This window comes from Miscanthus floridulus, chromosome 6 (assembly GCF_019320115.1).
Source record: "Miscanthus floridulus cultivar M001 chromosome 6, ASM1932011v1, whole genome shotgun sequence".
NCBI lineage: Eukaryota > Viridiplantae > Streptophyta > Magnoliopsida > Poales > Poaceae > Miscanthus > Miscanthus floridulus.
This window is the reverse complement of record NC_089585.1, coordinates 127062459-127076314: the sequence shown is the minus strand read 5'-3', so window position 1 is coordinate 127076314 and position 13856 is coordinate 127062459. Positions and strand designations below refer to the sequence as shown.

The window sequence follows — 13856 nt, the reverse complement described above, 5'->3', positions numbered from 1 at the left end:
ACACCAGAAATGAGAAGGGAAACAACCAGGGGGCTAAGCTGCATAAATCTATGGGCCAACCATCCTCACGTGCCCGTCATGTGCGGCTGCGAAACAAGTTCAGTCCATGCTGGCCAGGACACGTCGACAAAAAGACGATGACGCGGCAGATTGGGCCGTCAGTGAACAGATAAACAAGTTTAAGGGTCCATAAATGGAATTTTAGAGTCCATGGACCTATTTGACACACCAAGATAAGTCCATGTATCTATGGTGCATTTAACTCTATTTAGAATTACATTTGTTGATACTTTAAATTATCAAACTTTTGACACTATTTTTGGAAGTTACCTTGAATAGTAGATTTTTTAGGACCAAGGAAGTATATACAAAGACTAGCAGACGTGAGGTGATCAAGTGTGCCGTGCGGACGAGAAGGTGGCAAGCCAATACATCCCAGCATCGCCGAACACCGGGCTCGGTTCATGGACGGGGGAGGAAGCGTTTAGAATCCAAGCATTAGCAAGCTACCCCGCCACGTTTCGTTAAGAGAAAACTGGCACGCCACGGTTTGCAGTTTGCACGGCCCGCACGCGCCTCCTTCCCTGTCCGCTCCCGTCACCTTTGCATCGTGCAACTGTGCAAAGGATGGACGATGCGATCGAGCAAAAGCTAGCCGAAAAAGTCTCGCGCCGCGCGGATGAGGCGCGGGCTGACCACCACCCGACCCGAGTGGGCGGTGAGGGGCTGAGGGCGCTCCGCGAGACGCCGCCGGGGCCCTGATTCCGCGACGGGGACTCGCCCCGTTGGACGCTAGCGGCCGGTCTGCGCCGTCTTTTCGCGAGTGGGCGTGTGGCCGCGCGGCGCCCGGTTTAACGTGCCGTTCGCGTTGCGTGTGCAGACGCGAATGGAGGTGGAGAGGAGGCGAATGCCGATAGGAATCACGCAACGCGCTGGGGATTCCAGACACGCCGACCCGCGACGGACCGACTGGCTGACATACGTGCTAGCTAGAACTCCCTGCCCGCGGTCCAGAGAAGACCAGAACACGGGTAAGATTCTGTGCTTGGGCCAGAGCTTCAGATTCGACCGTGACTGGCGTTCACAAAACTACAACACGTTGGTCCATCCACTCATCTCTAGTCTTATCCACACAGCTGCGGCTGATGCCCTTTCAGGAAGGAGCGGAGAACGATTCCTGACTTGGATGGCGAAGCTAGTTCTTCCGCCGTTACAGTTTTTTTTCTTTAGATTAGAATCCCTTCCGCCGTTACAGGTGTACGTACAGTGTAGCCCTGTACAAAGGGACTAGGGCAGTAGGCCGTAGTGAGTCGTCTAGCCATTCTACGCTTTTGTGGGCCGTACGTATGGGCCGTATCCTGCTTGACCCTATCATCATCCGCCGGAAACCGACTGGTATGATCGGCGTCGGCGGGGCCCGGCTTTATTTCTGTGATGAAAGCAGCAACATGGCCCAACACGTCCACTTGGCTGGGGACCACCTGCAGTCTGCAGACCTGCCTCCTGTAGTACGGCTCAGTGGTGGACCCAAGAGTCGGACTAGGTGGGCCTGTCGCCTCTAGCCCACCGGCCACCGTCAGCATGTTCGTTTGGCTATGGCTTGTCATAAACGATCGTAAATTTTCAGTCGGAACAGTATTTTTCTCTCACATAAACCAGCAAGCAGTACTTCTTCACGAACCAGCAACAATACGAACCAGCCAACCGAACAAGCTGCATGGGGGTAGCCATCCGGAATTGGAAAGCGTGAAGGCGGCCTCACACAAGGAAAAGAAATGCTATTCCTCCTAAGCCAGTCGTCAGCGCTCATGGAATCGCGGGGCTCAGGATCTCCAGTGGCTGCGTCCTTTGTGGCCAATATTGGCAGTACGTACGCAAGTAAAAAATTGTTTGATTTTCTTCAAGCGCGGCGTCTGCTTGGATGTTGTCACGTTGAAAGTTGAAACCTGAAGAAGCAGCCACCAAGCTAAGAGAAAAAATTAAGTCCAATTTCTCAATTTTATCCTACTGGCTCCGTACATGGCCTTTTAATACCGTGTTTTGAGTTATTCTTATTTACTTATTACATTATCAAATATATTCTGAATTAGAAAATGTGTTAATTTGAGTCTTTGATTCACATCTAGTAGCTGTACCTTGGTGAACCATGATCACTTAGTCTGAGTTGGGCAAACTAGACCATAAGGTGAGAGTGAGACGCTCACACTATTGGAGTATTGGTTTTCTGAATAATTCTTCACCTTCAACTTTAACAAATCAATGCGTTGTGAGTGTCTACGTTGTACCGTGTAATCCAAAAAAACACGAGTCATGTGGTTCTCTTGGAATCCTCATTCTGTATTTTGTGTCATATAAATGAGTTTCCATTTGTTTCAGCGAAAAGATTTTGTGTCATGTGCGCATCCATAATGTCGGTCCAAAATGCTTTCCATGTACAACATTACAACACTATGTTGCTGGCGTAAAGCCCTGTTGGATCCACTCAACTAATTATCAGATGTGTTGTGCCTTTGTCCAAGAGACGTTGAAGGGTGGCTGGGGCTTCGTGGCCAGGGACCATCATGGTGAAGCAGTCTTAGCTGGAGCAGGTCGGCTTGCGGCTGCGCCAGACGTGCTGAGTGCTGACTGCTGAAGCATCCGCTTGTGCCAAAGCTTTGCAGGCGGCTACAGAAGTTGGAATTTCTCGTATTCAAATGGAGGTGGATTCTTCGATTCTAAAGCAGGCTCTTCTCTTGCCATCATCGGATCTGGCGGCGAGCGGGATGTTGATTAGGGATACTCGGCATCTTGTACATGAACATTTTATTTGTAATGATATCTTCCTTGTTCCTAGAGCTTGTAATTCAGTAGCGCATAATCTAGCAAGCTTGGGGATGAGTTGGGACCCAGGCGAATCTTGCATTTGGACAAGCACCCTCCCAGAGTCTGTAAAGAGTTTGGTGGCTCGCGACTCTGTCGAGCCTTCCATTTCAATAACAAGGCCTAAGGGCCAGTTTAAGAGTTTTGAAAATATCTCTAAGAATTTCCAAAAACCCACTCCCAATCTAAATTCTTTTGGCAATATTGAAAAAACTGCTCTCCAACAACTCCCTATCTCAACTCTCAATCTTTTCGCACTTCGGTAAATCAATCAAATCAGCACAAAATGTACGCGTGCGTATCAATCGGTTAATCTTTTTTTTTTTGAGACAATAAGCTAATTTGGAGGTGGAAGAACATGGAAAGGATAGAGTAGGATATGGTTCCTAATGCAAATACAAGCGAGAAAGAAAGTACAAAAATAGTTGGGGTGATTTAGAAATAGTTCGAGATTCTTGATCTGAAATTTATTATATATCTTTGGAGCGGGATTTTGAAAACTGTTGGAGCAACCAAACAAATATACTCCCAACTTTTTTAGCAACTTGAAAAACTCATTGGTTTACCAAATTTTTTTAGGAACTATTGAAGATGCTCTAACTAGGAGAAACCAACTAATGGCTAATTGTTAGTTAGGTGGTAGGTATGACATTAGTTAAACTTATTAGTTGTTTCATATAATTTTTAGCAGCTACTATTAGTTGTAGGGATCCAAATAAACCCTAATAAACAAGACAAGACAGCGAGAGTGAAACCAAATCGAGTGCATGCCATACTGTTGGATATCATACTATAAACATCAGATAATCTACACAAAGTCTGCAGGTAATCAATATACACCGAATTTTACTAGTTCCATATCTTACACATATAGGCACACAATTGTATTTGGATTTCCATGAAATTCTTATTGGGTTCGGGGAATTGTCCACTACACTTTTACCCTGATAAATTAGCACAGTTTTAAAGAAGAAATAAAGAACGAAATCAACATAGCGCTGTACTAATAAATTCTTTTAAGTATGGTCTCAATTCAAACTTCAATAAAAAAAAATCTAAAAAATCAGACAATGAATAGTCACTTTTTGCCCTATGCAAAATCGAAAAAAAAAACAATAAGGCTCAGAAGACAGGTAGAAAATTCATACTCCATAGTCCCTTCGGCTAGAACAAGTGGATATGTACCGCTTAATTTAACGTTTATATTTGAATCTCTATAAAATAATATTTATATTTATATTTATAAATAAAGTTATTATAAAAACATATTTTATGATTAATAACTCTTCGCAGGAGAGATGTGTATTTTTTTTACAGCCCTGAACTGAAACTCGAAATACAGATCCCACGGTCCACACGCCCGCCCGCCTGCTTCACGTGCGTTCGGGAGGGCATCCTCGAAAGCCCTCTCCTGCCCCAAAGGCCCAAACTCCCATACAGCCACGCACCACGCATGGCCGCCACCGCCGCCGCCGCGACGACCTCCACGCCTTCCTCCCCCCTCCTCCGCCGCGCCGCTGCGGCGCCGACCACGAGCCACCACTACCAGCTCAGGTGCTCCACCAAGCCCTCGCAGTTCGAGCTGCGGCACCGCGCCGCGCGTCTCGCTCCCGCGCGAGCTCTGCTCCCTGACCGCGTCACGCCGTTTTCCTTCGACGCGGGCGGAGACGACCATCCCCGAGAGGAGTGCGGCGTGTTCGGAGTCATTGGCGACCCGGACGCGTCGTCGCTCTGCTACCTCGGCCTGCAGAAGCTGCAGCACCGCGGGGAGGAGGGCGCGGGCATCGTTGCGTCGGACGCCGACGGCAAGCTCAATTCAGTGACGGACCTGGGTCTCGTCGGGGACGTTTTCCGCGACCCAGCGCGCCTCGCCAAGCTCCCCGGAAACGCCGCCATCGGGCACGTGCGCTACTCAACGGCCGGCGCCTCTTCCAGGCGCAACGTGCAGCCGTTCCTCGCCGCGTACAGGTTCGGGCAGCTGGCTGTGGCGCACAACGGCAACCTCGTGAACTACCAGGCGCTGCGCAACAAGCTGGAGGCGCAGGGTTCCATCTTCAATACCTCGTCGGACACGGAGGTCATCCTGCACCTCATCTCAACCTCGCTCTCGCGCCCGCTGCTCTCGCGCATCTGCGACGCCTGCGAACGCCTCGCCGGCGCGTACTCGCTGCTGTTCCTGACGGCCGACAAGCTCTTTGCCGTGCGCGACCCGTTCGGCTTCCGGCCCCTGGTGATGGGCCGCCGCCCCAACGGCGCCGTGGTGTTCTCGTCGGAGACCTGCGCGCTCGACCTCATCGACGCCACCTATGAGCGCGAGGTGGAGCCCGGGGAGGTGGTGGTCGTGGACCGCCGCGACATGTCGGTGTCCTACGCCTGCCTCGTCCCGCATCGCCCGCGCAAGTCATGTGTGTTCGAGCACATCTACTTCGCCCTTCCCAACTCCGTCGTGTTTGGGCACGCCGTCCACGAACGCCGCAGCGCATACGGCCGCGCGCTCGCCGAGGAGTCCCCCGCCTCGACCGCGGACGTCGTCATCCCCGTGCCTGACTCGGGGTTCTATGCCGCGCTCGGCTTCGCGCAGGCGTCGGGGCTCGAGTTCCAGCAAGGCCTTATCCGGTGGCACTACAGCGGCCGCAGCTTCATCCAGCCATCGCAGGCAATCCGTGACCTCGCCGTCAAGCTCAAACTCGCGCCCGTACACGGCGTCATTAGCGGCAAGAGCGTGGTCGTCGTCGACGACTCGCTCGTGCGCGGCACCACCTCGAGCAAGATTGTGCGCCTGCTCCGCGATGCCGGCGCGCGTGAGGTGCACATGCGCATCTCCAGCCCCCCGGTCGTCGGGTCCTGCCTCTACGGCATCGACACGCCGAGCGAAGGCGAGCTGATATCCAACAGGATGGACCTCGAGGGTGTGAGGAGGACCATTGGCTGCGACTCCCTCGCCTTCCTCTCGCTCGACAAGCTCCACAGCATCTACGGCAATGAAGCTCATGAGTTCTGTGATGCCTGCTTCTCACGGAACTACCCGGTGCTGCCTACCGTGCCGGAGCCGGTCCCAGAGCTGGTGTCTGCCTTCCAAGACTAACGAGAAAGGGAGTGGCTCTATACTCTGCATGCTTACTATTACTATATAATCTGGACTAAATTTTGGGCATAGCATTTTTGTCTTTGCAATTGCATTCATCCATCTAAATTATGAGGTTACAAGGTTTAGACACTGATCGAACTGCTATTGTGAGTTTGATCTAATCTATTGTATTGCTATATGATGACGACGACAATGAATAACAAGAAAATTATCAAAGCGGTACAGGTTTACCTTTTCACAAATTCAGGTTTAATGTGCTACTGTTTTGAGTTTCTTCAGAGGCCGTTCTCACCTTCCTGGATCCTGCTTAGCATTCAGGTTTACCTTTTCACAAATCCAGGTTTAATGTGCTGCTGTTTTGAGTTTCTTCAGAGTCCGTTCTCACCTTCCTGGATCCTGCTTAGCATTCTTGCTTAAGTTCCGTATTTGGTTGAGTGTCTATCTCTAACAATGGACCAATTTTGGATGTGCCAATTGCGCATTCAGAGTTTAAGCTTGATCCATATTAGTGGCGTTGTGGCTGATAGTATAGTCCTAGGCTGATGTGTATAAGTGAGTCAGAGTTTAGGAATGCAATTTCCTAGCTCTTTACTTTTCATCCGGAGTTCCTTGTTCTAGACTGGGTACAGAGAAAATTTTAAAATTCTTGGTACGAATTAGTTCCAAACTTTGCATCACTTCTTTAGAATCAGGGTTTCTGAACCTTTTTCTGGAGTTGGGCTGTCCATAAATTTTTTTGACCAGGACTTCCTCTTTCATGGTAAATGGACATGCCAACCTCAATCACTAGTGAAGTGCCTTCTCCAAGGTCTTGTTGAATTGGACAGCGCCTAGTATCTGATACCAAGTCAAGCAAGAAAGTTCCTAGGACCTTACTGCATTAGCACTAGTGGTATGATACCCTACACATTGTAATCGAGCCTGTGACTACATGCTTCGTAACAATTGCCTGTCTTCCGACGACAGTACTTTTTAGATGTTGATTTGCATTCAAGAAGAAGGTAATCAATGGTAAGCAGAATGTCATGATGTTGACATGATCATTGTTTTTTATTTAATACTGGCCAAACAAAAGACGGTTTTGGCAGGGTTGTTGCTCACCTGATGTTGCTGCTTGTGGTCTTCTGTGTAGTATAATATGTTGACTCAAGCTGTGTTTTTTTGTTGTTGTTGTACATGCATTTGACATGTTCAGATTTGGTCCTTGAAATATTTGCCCCTCCTTATGGATGCTCTGATCCCATCATCTGTTTCGATCGAGACATGTACTGCTTTCTTGATAATGGTCATCTTTTTATGTTTTCTCTGAATATATGAATGTTATCCGTGTCTTCTTTGTGAAGTGTGAACGTGAGCTATCAGCTACTTATGAACTGAACTGCAGGACGCAAGTTTTGAATGGTCAGGAGAGACTCGGCAGTCCTCCAGCGGATGAAATGGATGAGTGGCATTGTGTGGACTTTGAAGTCGCCTTCTTTCGGCAGGGAATATGTGCTGTTTTTCCTAGTTCGGGTAGGCACAAAAATAAGTGCCCAACAGGATAGGTTATTCATTTGCACCGAGCATGTCTTTCAGTGATTCCGGTTATCTAAGAATTGATTCGGGTTATCTGAGATTTGGACGTTATCTAAGAATTGATTCAGGTTATCTGAGATTTGGACGTCTGTTAAGTCTTTCAGTTGTTCTTCCTGTGTTAAAAGCCGCAGAGCAACGGTTATCTGAGGATTGGATGTTTAACTCTTTCAGATGTTCTTCCTGGGTTAACAGACACAGGGCAAGAATGTATGTATATTCTGTAACTGCTGTTGTGTGTATTTCGGATCTGCTATCATGGGATAACCTTGAGATTATGTCTTATCTATCATATCGGTCTTTAGAGAATTTGATGGAACTGGTTCCCCGATCCTTGGCCAGTGGCTACCTTGAGTTCCTTGTGGCTGTGTTAGTCCTCGATCATGTAGCAGGTTCCTTCTGCAAGCAAAATTACTTGTCATTTTAATCAAACATCGTTGTTACTCCCTCAATTCCAAATTCCCAAGTCATTCTAATATTTCTTGGAGATCCAAAACATCTCAAATTAAATAAAATTATATAGAGAATTATAAAGACTTATGATATCAAATAGATATACTATAAAAATATAATTATATAATTAATAAAAGAGTGAATGAATTAAAAATTTATTGTTACCGAAAAAACTTCTTACCCACTTTTGATTGATACGGGGACCCACGAGACAAGACGACGTGGACATAAATATGCGTGTCTCTCTTCCCGCGCGTGACTTCCCTCGATTTTTTTATCACCGGATGATTCCATACCCGCCGCGCGTACCCACACCCACCCCTCTTCCCGAAGCGCCGGGACGCAGACGCCGCCTCGGCCTCCCCATCTGCGAACTCGGGCGGGCGCCCGTCCCGGAAGCGCGCTCCCTCTCCTGATCTGCGACGCCACTGCAACCGCTTCCCTCCCTCCCCCACGCGTCGGCGGCACCGTATCACGCCGCACACCGGTCACCAGTCACGGAGACGGAGACAGCGATGCGACGTGGACAGCGAATTAACCCGGTGGGGCCTGCCAGCTTCGTCCACCCGACCGGCGAGGCGACGCCGCCGCGACGGCGATCGCCCGTCCGCGGCTCTGAGGCGGCGCGGACACAGATCGAGGCATGGGCCATTGGGCCATGGCGCGGTAGCATGCTGGTCCGGAGATGCGGCCACGGAGCTGATGCTGTGCGACGGGTGCGACCGCGGGTTCCACATCTTCTGCCGCGCGTCCCCGCCGGCGACTGGTACTGCCCCCGCCGCCGCTTCCACCGTCATCAGGAAGCCTAAACGTGAGTGCTTTTTTGGAGGAGAACGTGGAGGTTCCGGAACGTCGTGTTGAGGGACAGTGCCAAGACCACGAACGCCAACTGCCGTCGCTGACCAGAGCCAGTGCGTGGTGACCACGAGAGCACGACGCGCGCCCTCGCGCCCACGTTGTACACTAGCACTCAGATGCAGTTGCCAATTGAGCAGCACATGTTGTAACTTATATAAACACATCAGAGATCAATGAAAACGTTGTTGGCTCTCATTCACTTTTCTACACGTCGGCCTGGTCGGCGAGGGCGCGACACGACGGTCATCACCGGCAGCTGCAGCGCCGCCGACGGCTAGTTCCATCCCCATCCCGTGCTAGCGTACGACTGCCGCAATCACCGAGCGTCCGACTGCCGCGAAGGCTGAGGCCGGAGGGTTGTCTCCGTGACGCCATCTTCCAGATCAAGGTCAGTTAACCTCAAGTAGGTCATGGTGCCACCGCCACTGCCCAAGTCGCCTGCCTCATGGCAGCCTGAATTTCCGTTTTGTGTTTGTGAACGGGATGCAATCATGGTTTGATCTCATCGTCTCGTGTTTGTTTATGGCTGGCTGCTAAGTTTGGACTAGAGATCGATAAATGTTTAGTGAACTGCTAGATAAATTAATCTTTGAATTGTCAGTGTACTATTCCATTGATGCAGCGGATGCATGGGATGAATTGTTCATTGTTGGGCGATCTGGTTCCCTGCCCTTTTCAGGTAAACAATGCATGGCTCTTTGTCTCCATCACTTGCCAGTGTTTTACACTACATTATCTAACAAAACATGAGTGTTAAGATGATCTTTTGAAAGTTACATCTCAGGTGGTTGCCTTGGCAAGAAGGATGCTGTGGACAAGCCTGATCGCCGGCTGCCAGCATACGTCTCACATCTGTGCAGATCGGCTTTGAAATGTGTTAAGTTTTATCGATTATAATTTATTAAATTGAATATGATCTGTAAAGTTTCCTGGGCGTTGGAGCTGAAAAGAATTATTTGCACGAAAGAAGAGGGTTTGGATGGCAAAGTTGTCGAGGATGGGGAGGTGAGTTGTCATCTATCGCATTCATTGATGGAAAGTGAGTTCTTGGATTCTTCTCTTTTCAGGTGAAATTTTACATGCAAAATCTGTTCAAATTTATAGGTTCAGGCATTGGTGCAGAAGCTTAATCAGTCCGATGAGAACTTGAGTGCAGGCAGCACACGGATATTGGATCCGGTACATTGGTTAGTGCTTCTGCTCTGTATGCATACTTATTTCATTGGGGTATTACCAGTGTGTGTTCTGTCATTGTAGTGACCTCCTTGTCTAGTCTCAACTTGTTTCAGCTTATTCTCTCTTACATAACACTATTGAATCAGCCGAAATCAGACCCAAACTGGATCAGCTGAACACTCTGAAAAACCTTCTGAATAATGGTACCAGGATGGCAACGTGTCAGAGGAATGCCATCAGATTCACAAGGATGATGAAATCACAGCAGGTCGATTGGTGTGTTCTCTGCAAATGTTTGGATTTATCTTCTGTCAAATCAATATACATCAATATTATATTTGCATGACTGCAATTATTGAAATGGCTTCATTTGGGGGGAAAATGGTTTCGGTCCACATGCACGATCTGGTTAGTGTTTGTCTGCTATGCAACATTGGGAAAACTGAAACCTTTATGCTATTTTGCATGCACTGTGATTATTTAAATGGTTCCATTTGGGAAAAAATGGGTTTTAGGAGAGCAAGCATAACAAAGAAAAAATTGATGAGATTTTCAGGTAGCAATCTGTTGAGGTTCACACGCATGATCTGGTTAGTGTTTGTTTGTTATGCAACAAAAACTGAAAGCTCTTTTGCTATTTATGCAGTGATTGTCATAGCCTCTTATGCAGTGATTGTTTAATACACTTATGGAACCTTGGGATGGAGTTGCTCTAATATCTTGTACAAAAATTATTGATGCAAGAAGCAGTAGTATTGTTGACATGGTTTACATTTGTAAACTCTTCAGGATGAGTCAACTGTTGACATTGATAGATGTTGAGCGCAAACAGATGCCAAAGCAACTATGAAAATAGTAATCAGCTAGAGAGTTCAAAATATTGAATAAATTATTATGCTCAGTATAATGATATTGTTACTGACATGTTGTCTGTATCTTGGGTATGGCCCTGTGCAATCTAGGTTCAGTCTTACATTACATATGAAGCTCAGCTCATTTTACGGGGCAAAGATAGGATGAAGATAAGCAGTTCAGTTTTTTGAGAATGTACATATGTGGTCAGATTGGTTCAGTGTGGACTAGATAAATTCCTCATGATAAAAAAATTAAATTCATTCATGAATCTTGATTTATCATGGAAGCACATATTGACATGGCATTCTTCTCATTTGACAATTGACACATGCAGAATTTACTTGAGGCTCAAAACCTAGAGAGCAGAGCAATGGACCTTGGTCCTTTTGTATGATGACCTTCTGGATATGGAGCACATCCTAACCTTGTTGGTATGATGGCTTTCATGAATTTAGATCTGATACCCTTGGAGGCTTGTTAGCATGAGATATAGTTACTGATGGATATGTTCAACTCAATAAATTAGTGTATTTAATTTGTACTGTAGAGCAACTATTTACCAATTTTATCCTTTTAGTTGATATAAAACATCTCTAACTTTTCAAAACATATAATATTTTTGCTTTATAACAAATATTTTTATAAACACGTGCCGCACGTGCATTTCCACTAGTGATACCAAATAGATATACTATGAAAATATAATTAATGAAGTATCTAATGATGTTTATCTAGTATCATAATTTTTAGTATCATAAATGTTATTATTTTTATTATATAAATTTAGTCAAACTTGAGATGCTTTTATCCTTAAAGAAAGGTAGAATGACTTATTTTGTGACGAAGTGGGTACTATACTATTGTTATTTTCATCTTCGTTTTGATAGACGGCATATCTCTTTCAACGAATAGCAGCAGTTTAATCTCTGTTCCCCTGTGGCTAGCAGGGCCCAGCCACGAAGCATGACAGGAAGTAGAGCAATACGGAGTATGAACAGAACTGTATGTGGATCTTGGGACTTAATGCCAGTTTGAGGCGATTCTGGCTCCAGCTCCACCACCAATTTCGGCATTGGAGCCGAAAGAGCCGCACCAAGCGATCGTGGACGGAGAAGTGCTACTCGTGCGAAACAGAGCAAGTAGAGCCGTTTTTGCTGTATGGAGATGGAGATTTTTTTTATAATACTTTTATTAGGACGTCCGTCCATGGCTTTGCGTCCGGACATGGCCCCACATGCAGCTTCATCTTCTAAAAAAAATCTCCATTCCTTATCCGCTCATCCCGTGACCCTGAGGCCACGACGCAAGATTCTGCCTCCGACTTCGAGCATGAGCGTTGCTCCCCCGAGCGCCAAGGCTGAGCTGCCCGAGAGGCACCCCGTCGGCCGCTGCCCCCACCTAGGCCTAGTGCTCGTCACCGAGCAGGGCTGCGCGTGGCCGCTCATCCGCCGTGTCGTGCCCTTCCCCCATTGCGCGTCCGTCTCCCGCATTGTCGTGTCGTTCCCCCCACCGCGGAGACCCGAGCTTGTTGGTTGCTGCAGTTCCCCACCAGGTAGGCCATGGCTGTCGGTTGCGCCATGTTTTGTCAGGTGTGTTTCTGAAGTTGTTTTCAAGTGTTTCATCTTTATGTTGCAATGGCTATGCCCTTCAGGCTTCAGAGAAGTTAACGTACCGTAAAGAGACGAAACAAGGGCTTTTAACTTGTGAGAAATATCGAGGCAATCGGCAAGAAGGGAACATCTGTTATTGCTCTCGTGTGGACGTGTGGTCTCGTTAGAAAAATCTCTTGCATGTTCCGTCCACCCGTCTTCTTGGCCCCGCTCGCTGGTCTGAAACTTGGTTAAAACTGGCTGAAAAACACTGTTCTGACTGAATTGTTGTGAGTGAAAACACTGTTTTGACTAAAAAAAAATAAGCCGAACAAGTCGAATATGGGGTAAGCCGAACAGGACCACTTGTGTTCTCATCTTTCAGCATTAGGAGCACGCAGGCATGATGCATCAGCGGAGGTCCGGGGAGCGTCGTGTTGTACTGTTGTTGCGTCCCGTTCGATCCATCTGAAATATCTCTCGCATCTTTCCGGTCTTGGCCCGGCTTTTCCCCAGGCGGCAGCGACTTTTTTTTGACCCGCAGGGAATTTCTCGGGCGCACAACGCAAACCAGCAGCCAAAGCCTGGCCGGGGCCATCAGTGCTGCTTTCCGCAATGTGGCGCGCGGGCCAAGGAGGTCGACACAGCCGGAAAAGAATCATGCCCTGCCGTGCCGCCGGATCATCATGCTTTCTTTCATGGCCGGGGGCCGGGGCCCTACCGGCCACAAGAGTGGAGAGTGGAGACGTCCACTGGCAACGCTGCCGTGTTGCGCCGGACCGTATCATTTCCTGCTTTCCGTTGATGCTGTAGCTGCCGGGTGGCAGAAAACTCAGCGGCAAGAGGATGCTGTACGTGACGACAACTTGGAATACGCTTGGCAGGGTTTTTAAGCTGCTTTGGTTCCGGCTCTAGCTCCGACCAGGATGGTGTGTTGTGTCTATAGCTTTAGTAATTTTAGGGTGAATAGAAAACTAAGATTCTTTAGATTAATAAACATTTTTCATTTGCAATAACTTTATAAATCATAAAGTAGTGCTAGTCAGATTTATAACTTGAAAACATCTTTTCGTTTGGAGCTTTATTAAGATAATATGTTCTATGTCACCAAGTTTTTCTGGGTCACGATGTTGGATATGCCACACAAGACATATACCAACCAAATGCAAGTGTCACGAAATCTCACCATCGCCACTCAGCTCTTCCGGTCACCTTGACACATCGTGTGCACTACAAAGCTTTTCCGCTCAAGGGATCTGGTCTCCTTGTCCCCTGCACAGCTGTGAGCTTTCGCTTCACACACTGAAAAGGAGAGTCGCCACATGAAAGGCCACAACACCTTCACTAGAAGGTCGCAAATACTTCAAGCGCTCTGAATCGTCGTGGTACAAAGGCACAACAACACA

The 13856-nt window shown here is 47.7% G+C and overlaps 1 protein-coding gene and 1 long non-coding RNA gene across 8 annotated transcripts; both read left to right on the top strand.

Annotated features, from left to right (window-relative positions):
- The first annotated feature begins 4184 nt into the window (after positions 1-4184).
- LOC136459531 (amidophosphoribosyltransferase, chloroplastic-like) lies at positions 4185-6163 on the top strand. Its single transcript, XM_066459377.1, has one exon. It carries the CDS (start codon positions 4313-4315, stop codon positions 5942-5944), a length of 1632 nt encoding a protein of 543 aa, XP_066315474.1. The 5' UTR covers positions 4185-4312; the 3' UTR covers positions 5945-6163.
- Positions 6164-9044: 2881 nt separating this feature from the next.
- On the top strand, positions 9045-12432 carry LOC136459530 (uncharacterized). 7 transcript variants are annotated; one of them, XR_010760216.1, is made up of 5 exons: positions 9045-9509; positions 9615-9835; positions 9935-11035; positions 11196-11292; positions 11809-12432. It is a non-coding gene; the product is annotated as an uncharacterized lncRNA (long non-coding RNA). The 7 variants fall into 7 exon arrangements; XR_010760212.1 differs by having other exon boundaries at positions 9935-11292; XR_010760213.1 differs by lacking the exon at positions 11809-12432 and having other exon boundaries at positions 9045-9218; positions 9453-9509; positions 9935-11321.
- Positions 12433-13856: the final 1424 nt, after the last annotated feature.

What these genes read in the sequence shown, in the direction of transcription:
- LOC136459531 (XM_066459377.1), top strand. Translation starts at nt 4,313, where the DNA reads ATGGCCGCCACCGCCGCCGCCGCGACGACCTCCACGCCTTCCTCCCCC.